Genomic DNA, 23,293 nt, shown 5'->3' with positions numbered 1-23,293 from the left:
GTCTTCTGAGTCTCCTCTGGAGCTTATACACAATCCCACTGTTGTACTTGCCACAGTGTCCTCTATTTTTTTAATATCGAGCTTCTTTACTAGACTGTGAGCGCCCTGAGGTCGGGTGCTCTCCTTTAGTCGTGGTGCATTCTGAATGCCTAGAACCACACAGTGCCTGGCTTTCAGTATAGACATCTGCCTGTTAAATTAAGTCTACCTCTTCACAGAGATGGAGCTTAAGCTGAGCCCTCAAGAACAAGTTAGCTTGGACAGATGGAAAAGATAATTAAGGAGGACAGGCAGACAGATAGGGCTGGGGTGAAATGTGTGTAGATAGAGATGGGGAGGGGATGGCAGGAGATGAAAGCACGTTAAGGTCACACTGAATTCTCGGTGTCCCCAGAGGAGAGAAATATGGAGGCCGGTGGTCAACTAATACAAGGATGGTTTCAGCTATAGAAGCAAAATGAGGAGATGCTAAGATTCATTTGGAGATCCATTTCTCCAGTGACTTCTCCTGGTTATCTGTGGAGGCAATTAAGAATTTTTTTTTCCTTCCCTCTCTGAGCCTCATCCTCCCACAAATACCAGGATCCCAGCTAGACAGGATAGACGTTTCCACTTTTTCCCTTAGATCAAAATCATGACGTCTTGATTTCAAGAAGTATCAAGGAGAAACTGTAATTTCAAGCTGGCATACCAGTTCCATTTTTAAACAAAATCAATAGACCAAGGACCATAACGTTTAACTTGAACTGAGCAGGAGTGTGACTCCCTTCCTGGCCTTTGGACCAGAGAAGGACCCATAGACAAATTGCCTCAAGACAAAAGACAATACACACAGTTTGAGATCTATAAGAAGGGTAGGGAGTGATAACATGGAGGTTGGTTAGACTAGCACTCAGGCACAGTTTATAATCCCTTCTGAAACAACAAAGCCTTTCTTTTTTTTTTTTTTTTTAAGTTTATTTATTTTGAGTGTGGGGAGGGGCAGAGAGATTGGGAGAGAGAGAATCCCAAGCAGGCTCAGTCCTGTCAGCACAGAGCCTGACACCAGGCTCAATCCCACAAATCGTGAGATCGTGACCTGAGCTGAAACCAAGAGTCAGATGCTTAACCGCCTGAGCCACCCAGGTGCCCCAAAGCCTTTCTGAACTGAAACAATTCAGAGACCCAGCTCAGCTGCAGAGAGAAGGGAAGGAGAAAAATGAGGAAAATAAGGCCTAAAGAAGTCCTACTACACACACACACACACACACACACACACACACACACACTCAGCCTGTCTTTCCAGAGGCTTACTGCCAACCAAGCCAAATTACTAGCTACACGCTCAAAATTTAAATAAGATTTTGTCATTTATACATTTTGCAGGAAAGGAGAAGAGGGCTCATTAGCCAGCAGCTGGGCAATCACAGCCCAATTCCTTCACACAATGAAATTACAAGCCTTCTTTTACACAAGTGCCCTCTTCACCAAGTGAAATACTGGTGGTCAGCCAGAGAAGAGGGGCTCGTGACACTCAGGAAATGGACGAGGAGACTTCATGATACTTAGCAGAAGAGGGGAAAATGGACGTTGCAGTCCTAGGTCAATAAACCCCACAAAAGCTATTTGAAAAGTGTCCTGGTATTTATCCATTAACGTATGTTAAGGACATGTCAATCTGTGGAGACCTTTTCTCTTTAAGTGTAGGGCCCTCTTATTAAGGAGGCGCTGATTTCTTCACCACCAGGATATTCTCTAACAGGCCAGCTGGCGGTCACAAGCGTTTGCATTGGGAAGGGAACCGCAGAAGGGAAAGGAAAGCTGGATGTGAAGAAATTTCCAAGGAGTGAGCGTGTGTGGCCAAGGATGCCTTGCTTCGTATTACGCTGAGAAAATACAACCTATTTGAAAAGAACTTCCTTATGTTCCCACTTCCAAATTTACCAGCTGGCCTGCAGTGTACCTGGCCACACTGTCTTCCCTCCTGAAACATCAGTGAGTTGTCCATACAGCTATCTAAGGCCATCCCCTCGCTTGTGCCCCAGATCCCACGCGCACTGTCTACTCCTGTGTCTCCTCTCCTGCCTCACCAACATTTCCTGCCCAATTAAATAATTCCTATCACAGGGGCGCCTGGGTGGCTCAGTCGGTTAAGCGTCCGACTTGGGCTCAGGTCATGATCTCGCGGTCTGTGGGTTCGAGCCCCGCATCGGGCTCTGTGCTGACAGCTCAGAGCCTGGAGACTGCTTCCGATTCTGTGTCTCCCTCTCTCACTGACCCTCCCCCGCTCGCACTCTGTCTCTGTCTCTCTCAAAAATCAATCAATAAATAAAAACGTTAAAAGGCATCATGAACTTACACCCCAAATCACACATCTAATATCCCCTCTACCAAAATGCTTCTCTCAGTCTTCCCCCAGTTTCTCCAGTTTCAGTAAAGACAAGCTCTGTTCCACCACTGACCCTGGCCAAAACCCTGAAATCATTCTCAACTCCTCTTCCTCAATCCCACATCACACATCCAATCCACCAGCAAAATCGTTTTGATTTGTGTCTTCACAATACATCTAGAATTTGACTACTTCTCACAGCCTCCACCATTACCCTTGTCAGAGTTACCATTAATTCTCACCTGAATTACAGTAGTAGCTTCTTACCAAATTCTGCTTAAAAGTCCAAGTAATAGAAGGACTGAGAAATGTCCAATGGAGTTGGCAATGTGGGTAACCTTGACAGGACTGCTGTCACTAGAAAGCCTGATAGAACCTCCCGTCTATAGTGTAATCCTACATGCTCCTTGCTGATTCTGTAATAACTCACCAAGGAAATTCCCATTTCAGAGCCTTTGCATGCTCTTCCCTCTGCCTGGACTATCCTTCCTTCCCTCCAGACGGTCATATCTGGAATACCTGCTCCTTCTCCTGAATTGAGGTTTCTGTTAAAATGCCAGTTTCTGAGAGATTTCATATCAGCCTGTTTAAAATAGCACCTCCCACTCTCTATTCCCTTTTATTTTCTTCATTGCATTTGGCACTCTCTGAATATTTCTGTCTCTTTCCTTCTCCCCTACACACACTAGAATGTAAGTTCTATGAGGGCAAGGACTTTGTTTTGTTCTGCACTGTACACCCTGCCTGGCAGATGTCTGCTGAACGAATAAATGACCTTCGTCTCAAACTCACAGAATTACTACCAAGAAATGGAAGCATATTCGACTTCAAGACCCCCAAGTATGACCCTCCGGGATCCAGGAATGTGGGCATGCAGCCTCTTGACCTCTCCTAGCCGTCCCCTTCTTAGAAGACATACGGTAGCACTTCCGCCCTCGCTCAAACCTCGCTCAAATCTCGGAAAGGGAGGGGCGGAGGGTTTGTGTCATCAGCCTGCGCCCGCCTGCCCCGCGACGTGCCGGCGGCTGGCGCAGCCCTCCGCTCGCCCGGCCTCCCCCTCCCTGGTTCCGCGCTCTGGTTCCGCCATGGAATCCAACAAGGATGAAGCCGAGCGCTGTATTAGCATCGCCCTCAAGGCCATCCAGAGCAACCAGCCCGACAGGGCACTCCGCTTCCTGGAGAAGGCGCAGCGGCTGTACCCGACGCCGCGAGTTCGCGGTGAGTGTGAGCTGCCGGAGAGACAGAGGGGACATTAGAACTGATGGGGGGAATACGGGAACGGACCGAGGGGAGCAGTTGGAGGAGGGGGAGGGGTGGCGAGGCGCGGCTACGCCTGCGCACTGAGACGCGCGGTGGCCGCTGGGAGGTGTAGTTTTTCGCTCCTACCCCTCTCCGGGACGCTGAACACCTGATGGCTGGGGCGGCCGCGACTTCAGCTTTCCGGGGGCTTGTGGAACCCTCTGAGATTTGGAGTTCCCGAGGATGAAAGGCGCTGGCGGGCGGGGGGAAAGGAACTTACTTGGAAGCGAAATCGAACTACTTTTCCCAAGGGGCCATTCGGTGGCCCAGGGCCGGTTGCCGGCCTGGGAAATATTATAGTTTAGGAAAATAAACATAACTCCTTTGACGGAGAGAATGGGTTCGAAGAGAGGGAAAGAAGACTTCCGACGTTCGGAAGGCCTGGCAAGGCGTCTCCGGGCGAGGGCCTGGGAACACTGTCCCGAAACCAGAGCCTGCCTTTTTCTCCCCGTCCACACCACCGCCTCGGACTGTCCGCCCTGAGAGCGGGCCCCCTCACTCCTGGAGCCTCTTCACCCGCCTGTGAGATTCGGGGCTTGTCGGAGACACTGGTCTTGCCACCCCGCCCACCCTGGCCCCCAAGAGTCCATCTGTGGCCGCCGAATGGACGGCTGGACAGCACAAGACTGCTAAGTGTCTCCCGGCTGAGGCTTCCAAACCGGGGAGGGATTAGTGAAGTTGTCCCAACTACTCAGCATCTCACTCTACCCAGGAACCCTCTTTTTTTTTTTTTAAACCTAAGACTTCAAAGAAGTTTTTCTTAATACAAGCTGGAGGAGGGGCGCCTGGGTGGCTTGGTTGGTTAAGCGTCCGACTTCGGCTCAGGTCATGATCTCACGGTCAGTGAGTTCGAGCCCGGCGTCGGGCTCTGTGCTGACAGCTCAGAGCCCGGACCCTGTTTCAGATTCTGTGTCCCTCTCTCTCTGCTCCTCCCCTGTTCATGCTCTGTCTCTCTCTGTCTCAAAAATAAATAAAACGGTAAAAAAAATACAAGCTGGAGGAAAGAAGGAGGTAGTCCATTAAAGATATGGTTTCGTGCCAGCAGTTACCACGCAGTAAACCGTCTGGCACATAACAGGTGCTCAGAATCAGAAGACCTGAGTTCTTATCCTGACTGCTACCATGTGATCTTTCTGAGCTTGGGTTTCCTTATCTGGAAAATCAGAAGGTTGGTGCAGACAATATGAATAACAATAATACCATAGGGCTTCTCTGTTTAGAAAGCTCTTTTGAGGGGCGCCTGTCTGACCCAGTCGGTAGAGCATGCGACTCTTGATCTGGGGGTTGTAAGTTCAAGCCCCCGTTGGGTGTGGAGATTACTTTAAAAAAATAAAATGTTCAGAGGTGCCTGGGTGGCTCAGTCGGTTAAGCAGGTTAAGCCTCCAATTTTGGCTGAGGTCATGATCTTACAGTTCGTGGGTTCAAGACTGCTTAGGGCTCTGTGCTGACAGCTCAGAGCCTGGAGCCTGCTTCAGATTCTTTGTCACCCTCTCTCTCTGCCCCTCCTCTGCTTGCGCTCTGTCTCTCTGTCTCTTTCAAAAATAAACAGTAAAAATTTTTTTTTATTAAAAAAAATAAAATCCTTAAAAACAAAAAGAAAGAAAGCTCTTTCCAACGCATTTTCTCACTTGAGCCTGCCCTATCAGGGAGGCGGAGCAAAGATCATTATCTTTGTTCTATAGATAAGGAAATCTCTCAGAGGCAAGGGACTTGCCCACGATTACACAGCTAGAAATTGGAAAGTCCTGTGACTGTATAAATGTTTAATAGAGGAGTGAAACGAAAGAGCAGCAGTCAGCCTCGTAGCCTTCCTTGCCTGCATTTGGAATTGAGAAAGGGGGACACTGGCAGAAGAGGCCACCTGGAACGCTTGAATTTTCCTCCCTCCTGACTACAGGTTGATCTTTGGCCTGTTTGCCTTCTCTTGGAGAGAGAGTTTTAGTCTGTATTTGCCAGGACTCCTGAGGTCACCTGCTCAAGAAGCTTCCTACTGAAATAAATCACACTGTGTAAGAGAGGCGCGTGGTGGTGGGGGCGCATGAGCTCTCAGAATCCTGTCCGACGCTGGATGCTTCTGGAGCCTCAGAACCAGGCAGCCAAGAAAGGATGGTAACAATATGGCCTGTGGAGATCTTCCTGTCAGCAGCTTCCTGGGCCAGTTCAGGGGCTTGGACGGATATCCTTCCTGGCGCTCAAGAAATGGAATTTGCTCAGGCAGAATCATCACCTGCTGCACAGTTGTCATATTCGCATTATTCTGGAGAGACTATGCTTCATACCTCTCTGTAAACTTCACCTTGCACCGTCCACAGCCCTGTATTCAGCTGACAAGGACCTGGGGTTAACTTAGGCCTGGAATGGAGAAATCTTTGTTAAAAAAATATTAGATAGCTGCCTACACATGCTGTTTGAGGTTTGAGTTCATTCCAGGCGCTTGTTCAATGCAACAGACTTTTTTTTTTTTAAGTTTATTTTATTTTTGAGAGCAAGTACACGCGAGTAGGGGAGGGGCGAGGGGAGGGGAAGAATCCCAAGCAGGCTCCACAGGCTGTCAGCGCCCCAAGTGTCCAACTTTTGATTTCGGCTCAGGTCATGATCTCACGGTTCATGGGTTCAAGCCCTGCATCGGGCTCAGTGCTGTCAGTGCAGAGCCTGCTTCGGTTCCTCTGTCTCCCTCTCTTTCTGCTCCCTCCATTGCTCTCTCTCTCTCTCTCTCTCTCTCTCTCTCTCTCTCAAAAATAAACATTAAAAAAAAAAAAAAAGAGTCAGACACTTAACCAACTAAGCCACCCAGACACTCTGCAACAGACATTTTTTGTTTTATTTGCAAAGTCTTCTGCTTGGTGCTATGTGGTATGGCAGGACTGGTAAGACATCATCCTTCACCTCAAGGAGCCTACAGTGTAGTAAAGGAGACAAAGTTACAGAAAAAATAATACTGCGGTTAAAGAAAAATTAAGCACAGCGTTAGATGCCAAGGACTTAAGGATGGACAGGAAAGATCCAGTCCTCGCCCTCCATGAGTTCAGTCCGGGGACGTGGAGGGAAGTGCTGGGGTTGGATCCCTGAATGCGAAATTACAAGCAGTAGGGTGAGTGAGTGAGTCCTTACTGGGACTTAAAAATACTGGTAGATGACAGTGAGGGAAGGTGTCAGGGAGCAGGACAGAGGCAGCATTTAAACTGCACTTCGGAGGAAGGGAGGAGATTTGGAGAAGAACCTACTGGGGAAAAGACGTGGAGGCTGGAGGCTGGGGGAGGACTGGGTGTAGCAAGACTTGGAGGCTGTGGAGGTGGTAATTTGAATAGAGAGGATTAAGGCTGGCAAGGAGGATGGGGTCAGGTTGTGGAAATCCTTTCCTGCCAGACCAGGGTATTCACTTTATTCTGTAGTTGGTGAAAAGACCACTGAAGATTCTAGCAGGACTAAGATAAGGCTACCGTTCTGAGAAGAGAACGACTAGAAGGGTTAATGAAAGGGAAGAGAGACCCAAGGCAGAAACCAATTGGGAGGGCATTCATCGCACTCTGTATTTCAGGAGCTCTGAGCACCTGAGTTAAGGCATCCCGGATGAGGAGAGGGTCATCAGAGAGGAGGTACCGAGCCTTGTGTGAGAGAGGTGTGCTGAGGAGAAGTGGGGACACAGAATCCAAGCCTGTGTGGCCAGGGAGAAAGTAAGGTTGAGGATGGTGAGTGGGAAGAGCTGGGCAGGGGGCAGGATGCCGGTGGATGTTCCAGAGGAGCTGTCAGCTGGGAGCTCAGGAGAGAGCCCCGGGTTCCAGCTCGAAGTCTGGTATTGTCATTTTGATGGAGCTCACTGGAGTCCTGCCTGGCTAGGGTCACTGTGTGAAAGTGTGGAACGCGTAGCGGATGTTGGTGTAAGCACAGCCATGGGCCACATCTGGCCTCAGCCAGTGGGCAGAGACCAGGGAAGCAGCGGGGTGAGATGGAGAACAAGGGGAGGAGGCAATCCCAGGAGCGGGCAGCCGCCAGGCGGCCCTGGAGTGGTGTGGCAGGGAGGTGGTGAGCAACACTGTCAGGCCTTGTGGGGAAAGGGCAGGTCGAGAAGTGAGAGGGGAAGGATCGAGAGCATGGGTGGAAGGTTGGTCTTAGAGAAGTGAAAGAACAGACAGGGGGAAGGGTAGGGTGAAAGGAGGTCCAGAGCAACCTTAAAGGGTGGAGGGGCCTCACAGTGAAAAGGCCACGAAGGGATTTCAAACTCGTGCTGCAGGAGGTGGGCCCAAGGGCTGGACGCTTGTACTGTGGAATAGTAGCTGGGCCCTAAGCCTCGAGGTCCTAGGGCAGGGCTAGTGGGACCAGTCTCTTTCTGGGAGCCCACTTGGCATCGCCTTTGCCTGAGGCTTAGCAACGCTGGTAGAAAGTACCATGTTTTTCAGGGAGCCAGTGAGAACATCCTCAGTTTCCCCAGCACACAAAGAGAGGGTTGGCTTGGGTGGTCTCGCAGCTTAGGCTGCCTAAGGGTCTAGGAAATGACTGACTGTGGGTCCAGGCGAAATCAGGAAGGCCAAGCCACTAAGGCCAGCGTGTGGGGCAGGGAAGGTTGGTTGCTTTCACGGTGTTAGAGTGAGACTCGGTCTGGTACTGGCGAGGTCCGGGGTGGGCTTGTCCGTTCGGGTCAGTCAGCCTTCATGAGCCCTGCTGTGCACTCAACCCTTCCATTCACCGAATTTCACTGAATCTTATTTACGCCTCAAAGCAACCCTACGAGGGCAGGGATCAGGCCTTCACTGACGATTCGATGACATGGTAAGTAGCAAAGGAACCGGACTGTCCAGCTCCACTCCCAGGCCATTGCCCTCTGTTGGCCTCCCTTTCCCAAACCACTTTGAGCACTACAGGAACAGAGAGAGGGCCCGGGAATAAAATGAACAGTAACAGATAACAATATTTACTGAGTGTTGTGCTAAGTCTCTTATATGCATTTGCTCACTTACTCTTGCAGCTCTCGTGAGGGAGAGACAGTTTTACATGAAGAAGCTAAATCAGCTTGTCCAAGATGACCCTGGTAGCAGGTGTCAGAGCCACAGCTTTGCCCCTCCAGTCTGGGTTGGAGGAGTGACCACTGCTGCTGGCTTTGGCCACAGAAATGCTCTCACCTCTGCCTCAGCTGCCACTTCTCCCACCGCAGCTCTGGTTTCTTCCTCTAAGTTCCAGGCTTTTTAGATGTCTGCCAGCTTGACGGCGAGGGGCAGAGTCAGGATTGGAACCCAGCTTTGTCTAACTCGGGAGCTGCGTTAAGCTGCTGTGTCGTACTCTTTTGTGACATTTGCCTGTCAGCCCCTGTGCCATGAGGGATGTAACAGTGAGTCAGAATGAGGCAGTCACATCCCACAGGTCTGGCAGATGGGGTGTCCAGGCCATGAGAGAGACCTACTTGTCAGCAACCAACAATCTTGAATTGCCAACTCAAGCAGAAACCTTCTGTGGGACCCAGAGCACATCCATTCCCCTTTGGGCTCTCTTCTGCAGTGTAAAGAAACTAGAGTGGCTGACTCCACGTAACTGCCCTGAAAAGTTTCCAGAATCTTCCCTGAAAATACTAGAGTGAGTCCATCTCCTGGTTAATGCTCTTGTGTGTCTGTAGCAGTTGAATGGTTGGTCATATTCTCCTTAGGGTATATCAGCACAGCCTGGACCACTGGGGCTTCCAGAGAAACTGATATAAACAAATTCTTTTTTTTTTTTTTTAAGTTTATTTTTGAGAGAGAAAGGCATGCAGAAAGAGAGGGAGACCGAGAATCCCAAGCAGGCTCCGCACTGTCAATGCAGAGCCTGATGTGGGGCTTGAACTCGTAAACCGTGAGATCATGACCTGAGCCGAGATCAAGAGTCGGATGCTTAACCGGCTGAGCCCCCCAGGAGCCCCTGAAATAAGTTCTTTAAACGCCCTCCAAATCCAGCAAACTAGCTCGCCTTCTTTCCCATCTTCATCAGCATCTCTTCGTCTTTTGCTTTTTCTTCCTTTGCCATTCGCTTGGTATGAACCTGGCATCTGGGACAGCCTGAAATCTCATGGTTACGGTTGGGTCCAAAGCCTGCCGAGTGCTGAGACTTAGCCTTCCTAAGCCCTGGAACTCCCTGGCCCCCCCCCCCCCAGCTTGGGTCGCCTCCCTGGCCAGGCATCAGCCTGTGTCATATATCAGCAGCTACTCAGTTTTGAATTTTTACTCTGTCAGTTTCTGTGCCAGGTGCTTACAAATGGTATTTGATCCTTGTTACACCCATTATCCTCATATCCCTTAGGAAACAGGTTCAAACAGATTTTATAGATCGGCCAGGGCCATACTGCTAGGAATGACTGAGCTGAGATTTGAACACAGTTCTTTCTGAATTTAACTTCTCTCTATTTGGAAGGACCGTGCTGGAGAGGGCTCCCCATGCCAGCCTCATGCGGTCCAGGATAGCATAGTTAAGAACATGGTTCTGGGAGCCGGACATCCAGGCGTTTTAAGTGCTGACTGCCCAGCTTGTGCAGCCACGGGCCAATGGATCAAACACACAGCTCCTTCTTTAACTTTTCTTTTTTAATGATTATTTATTTTGGACAGAGAGATAGAGAGCATGCGCGTGAGTAGGGGAGGGGCAGAGAGAGAGGAAACACAGAATCCGAAGCAGGCCCTGGGCTCTGAACTGTCAGCACAGAGCCTGACGCGGGTCTAGAACCCACAAACCGTGAGATCATGACCTGAGACAGCTCCTCCTTTATCGTGGGGATGGTGGTAATAAGACCTACTTCTGAGGCCATTGTCAAGATTAAATGAACTAGTAGAGGCAGAACCTGGGCCTGTCTAACACATAGTGAGCACTCATTACGGTTACTCTTCTCAGTGCGTACCCTTGGGGTTTGCTACAGGAGTCCTTCACATCCCTCCTGCGAGGCAAGCTTGACTGTCAGCTCCCGACCCAGTGAGATCCTGTGCGTTTGCTGCACCTAAGACAGCAGTGGCTCAGGGCACAGTGGTCCACTTGAGTCCCAGTGTTCTGCTCCCAGCGAGCCCTGCTCCAGGCCCCTCGTGTGAGACCCAGGTGCATTGCGTTAGAGGGTGTCTAACACCCAGCACAGTGCCTTGAGCCCAGCAGGCTCCTGGCGTGTTTGAAAGAAGCTGGGGACCAGCCGAGGGCACTGCTGTCCTTCCTCAGCACAGTGTCCTGGGTCCCTGCAGAGGTCCAGGTGCCTGGCTTCCCAGGGCACTGTGCCCCAGGCATGACTGGGGTTTCCAGAACTGATTTCATGCCTGGAATCAATGGGTGCAGGGAACTTTTGCCAGAGATTTGGGCTCTTTGTCACTGAGTCAGCAGGAACCACAGACTTGGGTTGGAGTCACTGGGACCCTATCTGAGGATGATAGCGAATGCCCTGCATAGACTCTGAACATTGCAGTATGACGTTTGACATGGCCAGCCACTTGAAAAGTGTAAGGAATAGCAAGTAGCAGAGGAGAGGTCTTCATCCGGAGTCTCGTGCCATCCCTGGCCGTGGAGCACATTCATTGCCCCCATCCCCCTTCACAGCTAAGTGAAGGTCTCCAGAAGGCCTTTCCCCCCAGTCCCAGCAGAAACAGATGGTCCTGCCAAGTGTGGTCCCCACTGACATAGGCGGAGCACTTGCCTCTCTCTGCACTCAGCAGGGCCTGTGAAACATACCACTTTGGGATTTTTTTAAGCCTGAAGGGCTAATGGTTTGTTTTTATGGGGAGTTTTAAAATAACCCATACCCAGGGGTGCCTGGCTGGAGCAGTCGGTAGAGCATGCGACTCTTGTGGGGTTGTAAGTTTGAGCCCCACGTTGGGTATAGAGATTAATTAAAATAAAATCTTAAAAACAAAAAAAAAGATCTAAAATAACCCATACCCTGACAACTCAAAACTCACGAGAGCAGGCGACTGTCCCACTAGCCCTCCCCCACCCCCTGCACCCCGCCCAGGCCCAAGCTGGGGAGGGAGCTACTGGCTTTGCTGGGAGAAGAAGCAGGTGGGATGTGGGCGGCCCTGGCCTCTCCCAGGACCAGGCAGGCCCTCAGCCACGGCATGTGGCTTTGTTGCAACAAGAGCCCTGAATGGTTTGTTTGCCTTGCACAGCCCTGATCGAGTCCCTCAACCAGAAACCACAGTCTGCCAGTGACCATCCCCAACCCACAGACACCACCCACAGGAAAGCAGGTGGGGCCGAAGCCCCCGCGGCCAACGGAGAAGCTGGAGGAGGAGAGGGCACCAAAGGCTACACTGCGGAGCAAGTAGCAGCAGTGAAAAGGTAGAGGGGCCGGAGCCCAGCGCCATTGGCAAGTTTTCAGATCTAGAGAAGGCTTCCTGCAGCGTGGCCCCCGCCTCACATCTGCCCGTGGTCTGGATGGGCCCTGGGAGGGGCCTGAGGATGGAGGAGGTCCAGCTGGGCGGGCCCACCGGCCCTGGGATACAGCGTGGGAATCAGGGCTCTGCTGTCTCCTCCCGCCAAGTCAGCCCACAGCAGAGGCTGGAAATGCTGACTCTGCCGCTGGCCAGGCGAGCCTGGCCTCTTTACATAGCTCTGTTGATCAGACAGAGATGGGGCGTGGGCTCCCCTTCCAGCTTCTCCCCCACCCCTAACAAAGACCCTTTCAGACCAGGGCCTGTGTGGCACAGAATGGAGACAGGAGACGGTTATCCCTCCAGGGCTTGGGCAGGCCCCACACACACTGACAGTCCTTCTGAGGTGGCCTCCAGTGAAGGTGCTGTTAGCGAAGGGAAATGGTTCCTGGCCTGAAAGACTGCAGCTGCCCCCCTCTTAAATCCTAAGTGTATTCCAGGTGTTTCCACTGGGCCCTACCTAGCTCCCCGTTCCAGGTGGAGCTTACTGAGGCCCCCTTGCCCCCGAGGGACCTAGAGGAACTGACGGCCGAGCCCTACTGTGCGCCCATACTGCTCTCCCCCACCTCACCTCACGGCCCTGGGCCCTCTCTACCCCCTCCCCCAGGGTCAAGCAGTGTAAGGATTACTATGAGATCCTGGGGGTGAGCAGAGGGGCCTCCGATGAGGACCTGAAGAAGGCCTACCGCAAGCTGGCCCTCAAGTTCCACCCAGACAAGAACCACGCACCCGGCGCCACTGAAGCTTTCAAGGGTAAGCTAGCCTTGGTTTCCCGGTGCTTGGTGTTTTTCATCTCCTGTCCTTGGGAAGGAGTCAGTGGCCTTGGACCCACGTGCCCTGGGCTCATGCTTCCTGGGAAGAAAGTCCTAGTAGCCACCTCTAGCATAGAGCCTCAGAGCTCAGATAGCCTCCCCTTCCTCTTCGTTCCCCAGGGCTTACAGGAGGGGAGCTGAGGCAAGAGAGGACCGACCAGTGGCTTTTCCAAGGTCCCAGAGCAGTTGAGGGTCAGAAGCAGGCCTCCTGACTCACCTGTATGCACGTCCCCATCTTGGGATATTGCTACCGGTTTCCCTGTGCTGAGGGGCAAGGAAGCCTCAGGTCAGTGGGCTTGGGGCCTGGTGGCCTCCCCATCACCAGCAGCCACAGCCAGCCCTGCAGTGCACACACACTCACACGTAACACACACTCACAGCGTGTGCCTACAAGGCAGTGACCGCAGCCAAGTAGGGAGCCCGTGGCAGAGCACACCCTAAGACCTGGTGTGCTGTTTCCTAGGCTCCACCCCAGGTGCTGCATTCCAGGTGCTTGGGGTTGGTCCTGCTGCGTGTGGGTGTGGGTGTGGGGTACTGTGCAGGCGTCACCCCACTGCTGCCTGTCAGCCTGCCCCCGAGGGAGACGGTGAAGAGAAGCAGGGAGGCAGGGCGGCTGTGGTGAACGTTGCTCCGGCCCTGACTCCTGCCTGCAGCCCCGCCAGGCTGCACCAAGACGCCAGATCTGGCCCTGGGACCTTGTCACCATGGCAGGAGGGGGGGGATTCTCCTTCCTGCAAGGGTGGCAGGTTTTGAAGCAGATGCAGCCGCTTTGACCCACTCCCTTGAGAGAGTGAGCCGCTTGAGAAGGAGCAAGAGACTCGGGAGGGCCCGGAACAGGGTCCTTTGAGGCACAGGTTTCCCACCTGGGGAGCTTTTCCTGGGGAGGCCTTGGGGCCACGCCGAGGAACAGCAGCTGGGACCCGGACCCCAGGGAGGAGAGGGCTCACCAGGCCACACTACCAACGGTGAAGTTTTGACTAGAACCTGGGGATCTGGCCCTTCCTGACAGTTGCTGTAGGAGTAAATAAGATAATGCCCATAAAGGGCCTGAGGCAGAGAAAAAGCTCAACCACTGTCATGAGGTGGAGCACGAGGAGCCTGAGGGTTCATCTTCCGCCAGGCCCAGACCACCCAGATCCACTTAGAGGTATTCCTGCCTGCCCCCCTCCCGACACGGGCCCAACAGCCAAACTCCCCTCTGGCCCCAAGGACTCCTTCCTAAGGCACCACTTGAGTACCTGAAAGAAGGGAGCTATTGGCTGCCAGGGGCACCTCCACCTCCATGCCCACCGTCTCCAAGCCTGACTTCTGGCTCCTTTCTAGCTATCGGCACAGCATATGCGGTACTTAGTAACCCAGAGAAAAGGAAACAGTATGACCAGTTCGGTGATGACAAGAACCAGGCAGCGCGGCATGGCCACGGGCACGGGGACTTCCACCGTGGCTTTGAGGCCGATATCTCCCCCGAAGACCTCTTCAACATGTTCTTTGGCGGTGGCTTTCCGTCTAGTAAGTACCCCACCCCACCCCACCCCCTGCAGCCAGGTCTCCCTGGGGGTGATGGTGGGAGACTGGAAGACAGCCTCTCCCTTTTCCTGCAGCCCCACCCCCTGACTCAGTCCCTCTGACCTCCAGGTAACGTCCATGTCTACAGCAACGGCCGCATGCGCTATACCTACCAGCAAAGGCAGGACCGCAGGGAGAACCAGGGTGACGTGAGTGAGGAAGGCACCGGGAGAGCAGGGGGAGGGTGCCAAGCCCCACCCAGGGTGTGAGGCCTGAAGGGGGAGTGACATCCCCAGCTGTCTGTCCTCCGAGGGGCAGTGCCCCCACGGTTCTCAGCTAAGGAGCCATCTTGGTTCCCCCTTGCCATTCTACTGAGCGGCACTAGAGGGAGCCACACTCCACAGTGCTGCCCAGAAGGAGTGGGGATTTGATGGCTTCTGTCAGGAAATGTAATGCAGAAACTTCTCCACCTACAGACAGGTTTGAGTGTGATTGGCCTTTGTGCAGTCCATTTGTTCATAAGGCCAAAGTGACATTTTCCAAGCAATGGGCAGTGAAACTTCACGAGAGAATTGTAAAGGATGACAAAGGTTGTTGTTGAATCTTCTTCTTTTCGGCACTCTTAAAAAATGTATACAAAAGCTATAGCAAGACAATGCTTCAAAAACATTTTGAATGCCACGGTTAAAGAACAGCTAGTGGACTAAAATTAAAATACTGCAGACAATTCCACAGCCTTTAAAATTATGGCAGACAGAGGGGTTCCCTATTGCTCTTAGGTTTTTATCTATTCATATTTTAAACTTAGTGTGTGTGTTTGTATTTAACATACGGAAGAGTTTTTTAAATTAGAATCTATCACACAGTGAACAAATTTGTTCGTATTTACAATTTTTTAACTGGCAGTTTTTAAATCGGTAATATAGTTATATGGTGCAAAATCCAAAAAAGTATATGTATATAGTGAAAATCTCCCTCCAGCCCTGCCTACCGTTCTCATGGAGGAAGCCTCTTTAGCTCATTTTTTTGGTGTTCTCAGATAAGTAAATACACCCAGGCACCCTTTTCCTGTATTTAACACCAGTTGCTACTTTGTATTCCTCTGGGGAAACCGGCAGGTGGAGGAGCTTCTGTGTTTGGGGGGCCCGTGGGAGGGAAGCAGAGAGGAGTGTGGCGTGCTGTTAGCAGCGTCTTCCTCCTGCCGCCCAGGCTCCTTTGTGCCAGGGAAGCTGGCGGTGATTGCGGCCTATGCCACACTCCCACCAGGTCCAGCTGAGTGACCATTGGTTCTTTCCTCCAGGGCGGGCTGGGGGTGTTTGTTCAGCTGATGCCCATCCTCATCCTGATCCTCGTGTCGGCGCTCAGCCAGCTCATGGTCTCCAGTCCCCCGTACAGCCTGAGCCCAAGGCCGTGAGTACCCACCGCTAGGGATGGGGTGGTAGGCAGACAGGGGCTTCGGATCCTCAACCCGCATCGGGCGCCTTCCTTCCTATCCTGTGGGGTCGTCGATCACAATGCGGAAATCTGGCTTAGAATCAAGGAAATACACTTGCCCTGTTGAGATTAGGTTCTTGATCTTTTTAGTATCCCAGTCCCCTAAGAAAATGCAATGAGAACTGCAGATCTCTTCCCTCAAACACTACACATATACACAACTTGCATATGATTTCACAGGCTTCATGACACTTCCCCCATCTTATCTGCTGACCTTGAGATAAGAACCTGTGCTCTTAAGTTGTGGGTGGTGGGCCTTGGGGCCGTGGAAAGAACAGGGGTTCTAGAATCAGAACAAAGGTGGATTTGAATCCCAGCTACTTTATTAACTAAGCAGCTGTGTGACCCTAGACAAGTTACATGACTTCTCTGAGCTTTGGTGTCCTCATCTGTGCAATGCGAATAACATCTTTGTGCTTGTGGAAATGAAATGAGTCACAGACACTTAAAATGCCAGGTTTGGGGCACCTGGCTGGCTCAGTCGGTGGAGCATGAGACTCGATCTCGGAGTCGAGTTTGAACCCCATGTGAGGTATAGAGATTACTTTAAAATAAATAAGCAAAAGGTTTGTTTTTTTGTTTTTTTGGTTTTTTTTTATGCCAAGCTCGATAGAAACGTTCAACAGTATTTGTTCAATGAATTTATGGTCTCAGCTGCCAGTAGTGAACTTGGGCAAGTTATTTGGCCTTTTAAGGCATCAGCTCCCCTCATTTATTTCCAGCATCTGGCACCACATCTGATACATAGTTACATAGTGGGTGCTCAGCTTCTATTGGTGGGAACCCTCTGTTCCCCTAAAGTGGCCTGGCCCTGTTCTGGAGCCTGGCAGCCTTCCTCTCGGCCACCAGGGGGCAGAGTCGGGTGGCTGGACCCACACCAGGCAACATAGGCTCTCCGTGGCCTGTCGCCAGCCCTTCGCTCTGAAGCTGGAGAGGCAGCAGAGGGCAGGTAGGGGCTGTTCGCCCCCCCACACACCCGAACTGTCTCCTGTCTGCTGCGTGTCACGACTCTGCCTAGAGAGCCTGCGGGTGGAGCTGGAAGATAGGACCAAAAGCTGGAAGGACAGAGGTCCTTGGAGTCCTTGTGTCTTGTTGTTCCTAAGCCTCTTAACCTAATTGGGAGTTCCTGGGTAGGCAGGCAGGCCCTGGGCAACAGTGAGCTTAGGGGAGGAATGTGGAAATGGAGGCACTGGGACCCCGACTCACACCCCTAATCAGAGGCAGAGCCCAGGCTCCCCTGCTGCACTGACCGGGGCCTCTCAAAAGGGGCTCCTCCCACAGGCCCCAGGTCAGCAGTGTGGTAAGTAAGCAGAGAGCCTGAGGAAGGGCTGGCCGTAGTCTGGACCACTTAGACAGGAGGGACACCCTGCCTTTCCTTCAGACCCTCATTTTGGGTGCTGTGCGAGTTCCTCTCCAGTTTTGCAGGGAAGCCAGCCCTGTGGCCTGTGCGGTACCTCCTGTTGGGGGACCCTGTCATCCTTAGAGCTGCCGTGGGGCTGGGGACCTGGGCCCACTTTGTGCCTGATGTATTTCCGGCCAGGTCGGTGGGCCACGTCCACAGGCGAGTCACTGACCACCTGAACGTCGTCTACTACGTGGCAGACACCTTCTCCAAGGAGTACACAGGCTCCAGCCTCAAAACAGTTGAACGGAACGTGGAAGACGACTACATCGCCAACCTCCGAAACAACTGCTGGAAGGAGAAGCAGCAGAGTGAGTGCGTGTGGGTTGCGGGGACAGAGCTTGAGCGCGGGGAAGGAGAAAGCCCTGCTCACCAGAGATTTGTGGACCCAGCGCCTGGCACTGCCTCGCACCAGCCACCTCCCGGCCAAAAATGGGACCCCACCCTGTTTCCTTGGGGCCGGGAGCCAGGGGCCGCCTGGAGATTTCCTCCAGGTTCCCGTAAGTCACTTCCGTCAGCCTGAGTGTGGCTGCCAGAGGTAAGTGTGTTGAGATGGATTGGAGCACGTGTCCTGGCCACCTAGTGACTGGCCATCCAGCTGTAGCTGTGGGACCCTAGGGAGGTCTAACCAGAACGACAGGTTCTTTCCTCGGCTGATCTCACCTAAGTCTGTAGAAAGGGGCCTCTGTTCTCTCCCAAGCTGGGACCATAGTCTGCTCTCCGGGGCCTTTCCTGAAGGGAGGCCAGCTCTGCGCCAGCTCTGGGGCCTGTAACAGTCTTCCTCCCACCCCCACAGGCTAGGCAAGTGCTCCAGTGACCCTTGGGGGATACCAGGTGTGCCCTAAACTCTGCCCCATTGCTTTGCAGAGGAAGGCTTGCTGTACCGGGCCCGCTACTTCGGTGACACAGATATGTACCACAAAGCACAGAAGATGGGCACCCCAAGCTGTAACCGACTGTCAGAGGTGCAGGCCTCCCTGCATGGATAGTCCTGGGCCAGCCACGCCACCGAGGTCCAAGTATGAGCCAGGGCCTCCTCTGCCCTGCAACTCCTGGCAGCTTTGGCCCTGGTCATAAGGCAGAGGAGGGTGGGAGGGAGAGAGGAAAATAGCCTGTTGATTATGGCACAGACTCCTTTTCCCCAGCCTGACCTCCAGCCTGCAGAGCTGGGGCAGCTCTAGGGTGTGCTCAGAAACCAAGGTCTGGTTCAGGCTCCAGTGCTACTGTCTACCGCCCCCTCCCAATTCCCTGGCTCTGGGAGCGTGGGGTGCCGGAGAATCAGGCAGAAGGGGGACCTCAAGGCCACGGCTAAGGGCCACCCCTGCCTCCCTGGTTTGAGCGAGCCACCAAGTCACCATGGCCCTTTCCCTAGGGCCAGTAGACTATTGTCTGTGCTCTGGTATTTAGGCCACCAAGTATTACCGGTCCCAAGATAGCCCCCTCCACACACAGTCTCCACCTGACGGCAAGAAGAAACACGTGAGAGCCAGTGGGCCAAGATCCCATCCTCTTCCTCTGCCCTTCCAGGCAGGAGGAAATGGAACAAGATGGATGGGCAGCCCCACAGTAGGCCAGGGAGGGCGCCTACAGGCTGGGAGCGGGAGAGGCCCGTTGCCCTGACCACTGGCCCTCTGGTGGAATCAGAGGCACTCTCTCACGTACCAGTGCACCTGGCAGCCTGGAAGCCGCAGGCATCCGGCCTGCCCGGGCACCTCACCTGTGGTCTGAGGAAGAGAACAGAAGGTCATGAGTTTACGGTCGAACGCAGAGCCTTTAGCACAGAAAGCGGGGGGGTGGGGTGGGAAATGCAAGTTGCTGGTAGCAGACTCCACTCCTCCTTTACCCCTGCATGTGGGCAGTGAGCTCCGCTTCCAGCATTTGCCAGAGGGGACCCAGCCCAGAAGAGGGTAGGCAGAGCCAGTAAAGGTTCTCTTCTGGGTTGGTTACCTGCCCATCCATCCTCTGCCTGTGTCCCCTTCGGCAGGGGTCCAGCTGTGCTTGGAGGCCATCTGCTACGCCTCCGCGAGAGTGACAGAGTGCAGGAGGGAGACAGGTTGGGGCTGAGGTGGGCAGGACAGCAGCCAGGAGGTCGGCTTGTTTGTGCGGGCTGAGCTAGAGGCTCCAGGCCGCGGGACTGCCAGGCTAACTGTTACCACTCTCCTCCCCAGACCATGAAATCCCTGGAGAATTTTTGGTGACATGCACTGAGCCAAGGTGATGGACTGTATATTTAAGGAAAGACATAAAAAGAAAAAAAATTAAAGTGGAATTGGAGGCCGAACACCGCACACAACTGCCCTCTCTCTCACCCAGTAAATGCTGAAAGGCCTTAGGACAGGAAAACCTGCCACGGGGCTGCTTCCCTCCCTCCCAGGGCTGGCCGAGGCTCCACTTCGGCTGCTCCTAGGATACGGAAACCATGGCAACGAAAGTAGAATGTAAAACTTGCAGCAAATGTCTGTGGAAAGGGCTGGGGGAGGGGGCGCCCAACTGCCTTCCTCCCCCTCCCAGGAGCCACCACCAGTCACCTCTCCGTGGAAGCCAGTCAGAGGCGTTGGCCAAGGATAGGAGGAGGAGGAACAAGAACTCTCCATAGAATGTAATTTACAGAGCGTGCATATGTGTGTGTGTGTGTGTGTGTGTGTGTGTGTATATATATCTATATCTATATATATCTATTTATATGTAAATAGCATATATAAAGATATATATATATATAGTCTACTTTTTAAACTATGCAGGAATTTGATTAAGTTGTTTAGCTGATTTCTTCCCTGTTTTAGAAAATGAGGCGTGTTTGGGGAAGGCAGCCTGTTCCTTCAGCGGCTGGACATTATGCCACGGCTGACAGTGGAAGGAAAGTCGGGTCGTAGCTTTTAATGTTCCCCTCAAACCGAACCTGCTTTTGGTGGCAGCAGTAATCATGATAGTGTAAGTCTGTAGAGAACTTGGAGGTTGCCAGCTTTATGGTGAAGCTGGAGGGGAGCAGGCTTCCAGGGGAGAAAGTGCCCCTAGGGCCAGGTACCATGTCAGTACTGAGTCATGGTGAGGCCCCTGGCAGCCTGCCGGTGGGAGGCCGCCCTCCTCAAGCTTTGGCCAGCTCAGGTGGGCTCTTAGTCCTGGAGCCCAGGAGCTCTCTGTCCCTCCGCCACAGAAAACAGGGTTAGAGAGGGGGACCGGGTTTTGCCTAGCCACCTGCCCCCCTCTTAGTCCCAAAGTGGGTTTTGCCTTATAGATGCCACAGGCCACGGCTCCGTTGTTGCCACTGGCTTTTCCCAAGTTATGCACCAAGGACTCCAGAAGGTTCTTCCTCCGAGAGTCAGCCAGGTGGTGCCCAAGACCCTGGGGCAGCAGCCGAATCCTGAAGAAAGTCCGGGCCTGTGGGCACCTCTGTCTCCACCCTCCATGGACATGATGCCACCCGGCCTTCTGTTGCACTTTGGACAAAGGCTGCGCCTGAACCAGAGGGTTTTCTTATACTCACCTTGATGTGAGGATTTTTCTCAAAACAGCAGTTGCTGCCAGGGGAAGGGAGGGAGGTTTTATTTATTCCCACGGTTTATACTGGGCCTTTTGGAATTACTCTTTTTCCCGAATTTTCCTCTGGCAGTGGGTGTGTCATTGAGCCTGCCACCTTCCAAAGCCTTACTTCCCCAAGCTGCCAGCCAGGAGGTGATAACCATCCTCTCAGAGTTTCTCTTGGCTCTTTTTTTTTTTTTTTAAGCCCCCCCCCCCCGCCCCCCGCCCCCAATGAACAAAGATTCTTGCTGGGAAAGGAAGCTTGGTAAAGAAATGTCAGATCTGGTTTTTGAACAAGATCCTGCCCTGTGATGCAGCAGCCACCCCGGCCCAGAGAGATGATAAGAAGTGGACGTGGGCAAGAGTACCCCCCCCCTCGCCGCGGTGGCCCTGGTGCTCTGCCCCCACCACCCCTACCGTCTGATCTTGGTAGATGTCCCTAGGTGGGCTGACCCATGTGCAATAAGAACATAGATCCTAAAGGATCCCTTGAGAAGCTGTATTTCTTGAATTAGAATTCTAAAATTGTACATCTATAAATATATGTTTATTATGTGATTGGCCTTGGTGGGTCTGCGTTGAACAAGGGGGCTGAGGTGATGGGCCACAAACACCTGTTGCTTCGGACACGGCCCAGCTCATACCACCTAGGAGTCTTTGGTGATGGTCCCAAATGTCCTCCTCACCCCTTGCCCCAGCCGACAGCCACTAAGGTCGCAAGTGTTGTTCCAAGGCTGATTCCATCCAGGCAAAAGGTCAGGGGCTTAATCAGGCCAGGATCCTGGGGTTCTCTGATAACCTCTGGTTCCCCTTGTTTTGCTCCCTCTCCATCCCTGCTTTGAGTAAAATATTCAGAATCTCCCTCCTCCCCAGCCAGGAGCTAGAGCCCATTCCAGATCTAGAGCAGGGGGAAAGTTACAAGTTTCTTTCCATCTCTGGCTGCACAGTCTTCCCAGACGTACTTCCCTCACCGCCCCACAGCCTGCCCTCCTCCCCCAGAAGGTCGGAAAAGTTAAAAAATGTGGCAGCCAGAGTAGAACTTTCTGTGAATGGAGCTGCAGATCTGCCGGGGCCTCCCAGAGACAGGGCCCGGCAGCCCTGACTGGCGGCCCGAGGCCCCACCCGCTACTGCTCCAGCCAAAGACAGGCAGGCTGCCCGGTGGTGCCACTGCAGCCCGGGAGCTCATTGGCTGCCCCTGCCCGGGGTCACCACAGCCTGCCCTGCCTCGTCCTGCGAGCCGCCACTTGTTAGCTGCAGTTGGCAGAGGCAAATGCCAGCCACCCCCATTTACTCATCCCATCCCCCTACCCGCAGCATGCAGCTCAGGGAGCCAGCAGGGGCGGGACGGACTCTGTCCGACTGTTTGCTGCAAAAAAGAGCCTTTGACAAGTGTCCCCACCCACTGTCAGGTGGCAAAACGAGCCACTAGTTCACCCGAGCTCCCGGGATCTGCCGGCTTATCTCCGCGTCCCAGACTGCCCCCAAGTTTCTAGAAGGGAGCTGCTCCTGGAGCAAGGAGCACCCGCCCTGCCCCAACTGTAATCTCCTCACCCTGAGTTGCCAGGCAAAGTCACCTGGCCGTCTAGGGCAGGTTCACGGGCAGCAGTGCCAAGACTCCGGTAAATAGACTGTTGACACAGTGTCGGCTCCGGAGCAACTCGGAATCCTTACCAGATGTCACACCTTGTGATCTGGGCGAGTCAGCCCAGCCCCCAACAGGAAACAAGCTTTGGGGAGGGAAGGTGATGCCCAAGGGTCCCCATGAAACTTTGCATGTCCTTGGGGTCTGTGTAGCAAAGCAATCATTCTGCAAATATTTGCTGAACTTGAATTCATGATTCTCCACAACATTGGCCCTACTCGTGCCAAGCTGAGTGGCAGGAGACATGTCCAGAAGGGTGGAAAAGGGAGGAAGCCACACCAGGGAAAATGGGACTTAACCTGAGGGGCCGGAGCTGGGGCTGGGGCTGAGTCTCCCGCAGGGGCAGGTGCGCTCTCTCCCAGCAGTTACAAATGTGACACCACCACCACCCCATCCCACCCCCTGCTGCTACCACTGCAGACTTCTCTGAGTTGGCGTCACCCCCAGGAGACAACATAATAGATCGGTTGGTGGGTATCAGCGTGGACCCCACAGCCCAGCTGCTGGGGGCTGAATCCCTTTACTATTACCTGGGTGGCCCTGGGCAAGCCACTTAACCTCCCTCTGCCTCAGTTTCCTCATCTTCAAAATGAGAGTCATAAAATCACCTACTGCATTGGGTTGTGGTGAGGAGTAAAAGGGTCATCACCCATGCAACACTTAAAACGGCGTCTGGGACACGGGAAGCTCTAAGTGTCACATGCCCTTAGATGACAAAGACTACAGCACTAGCTCAAGTCCCATTCCAGGCACGGAAACCACAAAGGTGGCAACGGGGCAGGGGGATGAGCTGAGGAACTGCACCGTGAAGGAGGTGGGAGTACAGCAGGGCTGGGGGCACAGTGGGCTCTCTGGCCAGAAGGGACAGTGTGAGCAAAGTCCCGGAG

At 53.2% G+C, this 23,293-nt stretch overlaps 1 protein-coding gene across 5 annotated transcripts; it reads left to right on the top strand.

Annotated features, from left to right (window-relative positions):
- The first annotated feature begins 3,356 nt into the window (after nucleotides 1-3,356).
- Nucleotides 3,357-21,321, top strand: DNAJB12 (DnaJ heat shock protein family (Hsp40) member B12). 5 transcript variants are annotated; one of them, XR_002146389.2, is made up of 10 exons: nucleotides 3,358-3,586; nucleotides 11,767-11,938; nucleotides 12,638-12,783; nucleotides 14,166-14,351; nucleotides 14,478-14,557; nucleotides 15,649-15,758; nucleotides 17,383-17,555; nucleotides 18,112-18,209; nucleotides 19,413-19,843; nucleotides 20,480-21,321. XR_002146389.2 is itself a non-coding variant. In XM_006937857.3 (9 exons), the coding sequence occupies exons 1-9, from the start codon at nucleotides 3,454-3,456 to the stop codon at nucleotides 19,440-19,442; spliced, it is 1,128 nt and encodes a 375-aa protein (XP_006937919.1). In that variant the 5' UTR covers nucleotides 3,357-3,453; the 3' UTR covers nucleotides 19,443-21,321. The 5 variants fall into 5 exon arrangements, 3 of the variants coding, with proteins under 3 accessions (XP_006937919.1, XP_006937920.1, XP_003994089.1); XR_006587010.1 differs by having other exon boundaries at nucleotides 19,413-20,175; XM_006937857.3 differs by having other exon boundaries at nucleotides 3,357-3,586; nucleotides 19,413-21,321.
- Nucleotides 21,322-23,293: the final 1,972 nt, after the last annotated feature.

Source organism: Felis catus, chromosome D2, assembly GCF_018350175.1.
Source record: "Felis catus isolate Fca126 chromosome D2, F.catus_Fca126_mat1.0, whole genome shotgun sequence".
In the NCBI taxonomy this organism is placed as follows: Eukaryota; Metazoa; Chordata; class Mammalia; order Carnivora; family Felidae; genus Felis; species Felis catus.
This window is presented reverse-complemented; position numbering and strand designations above follow the sequence as displayed.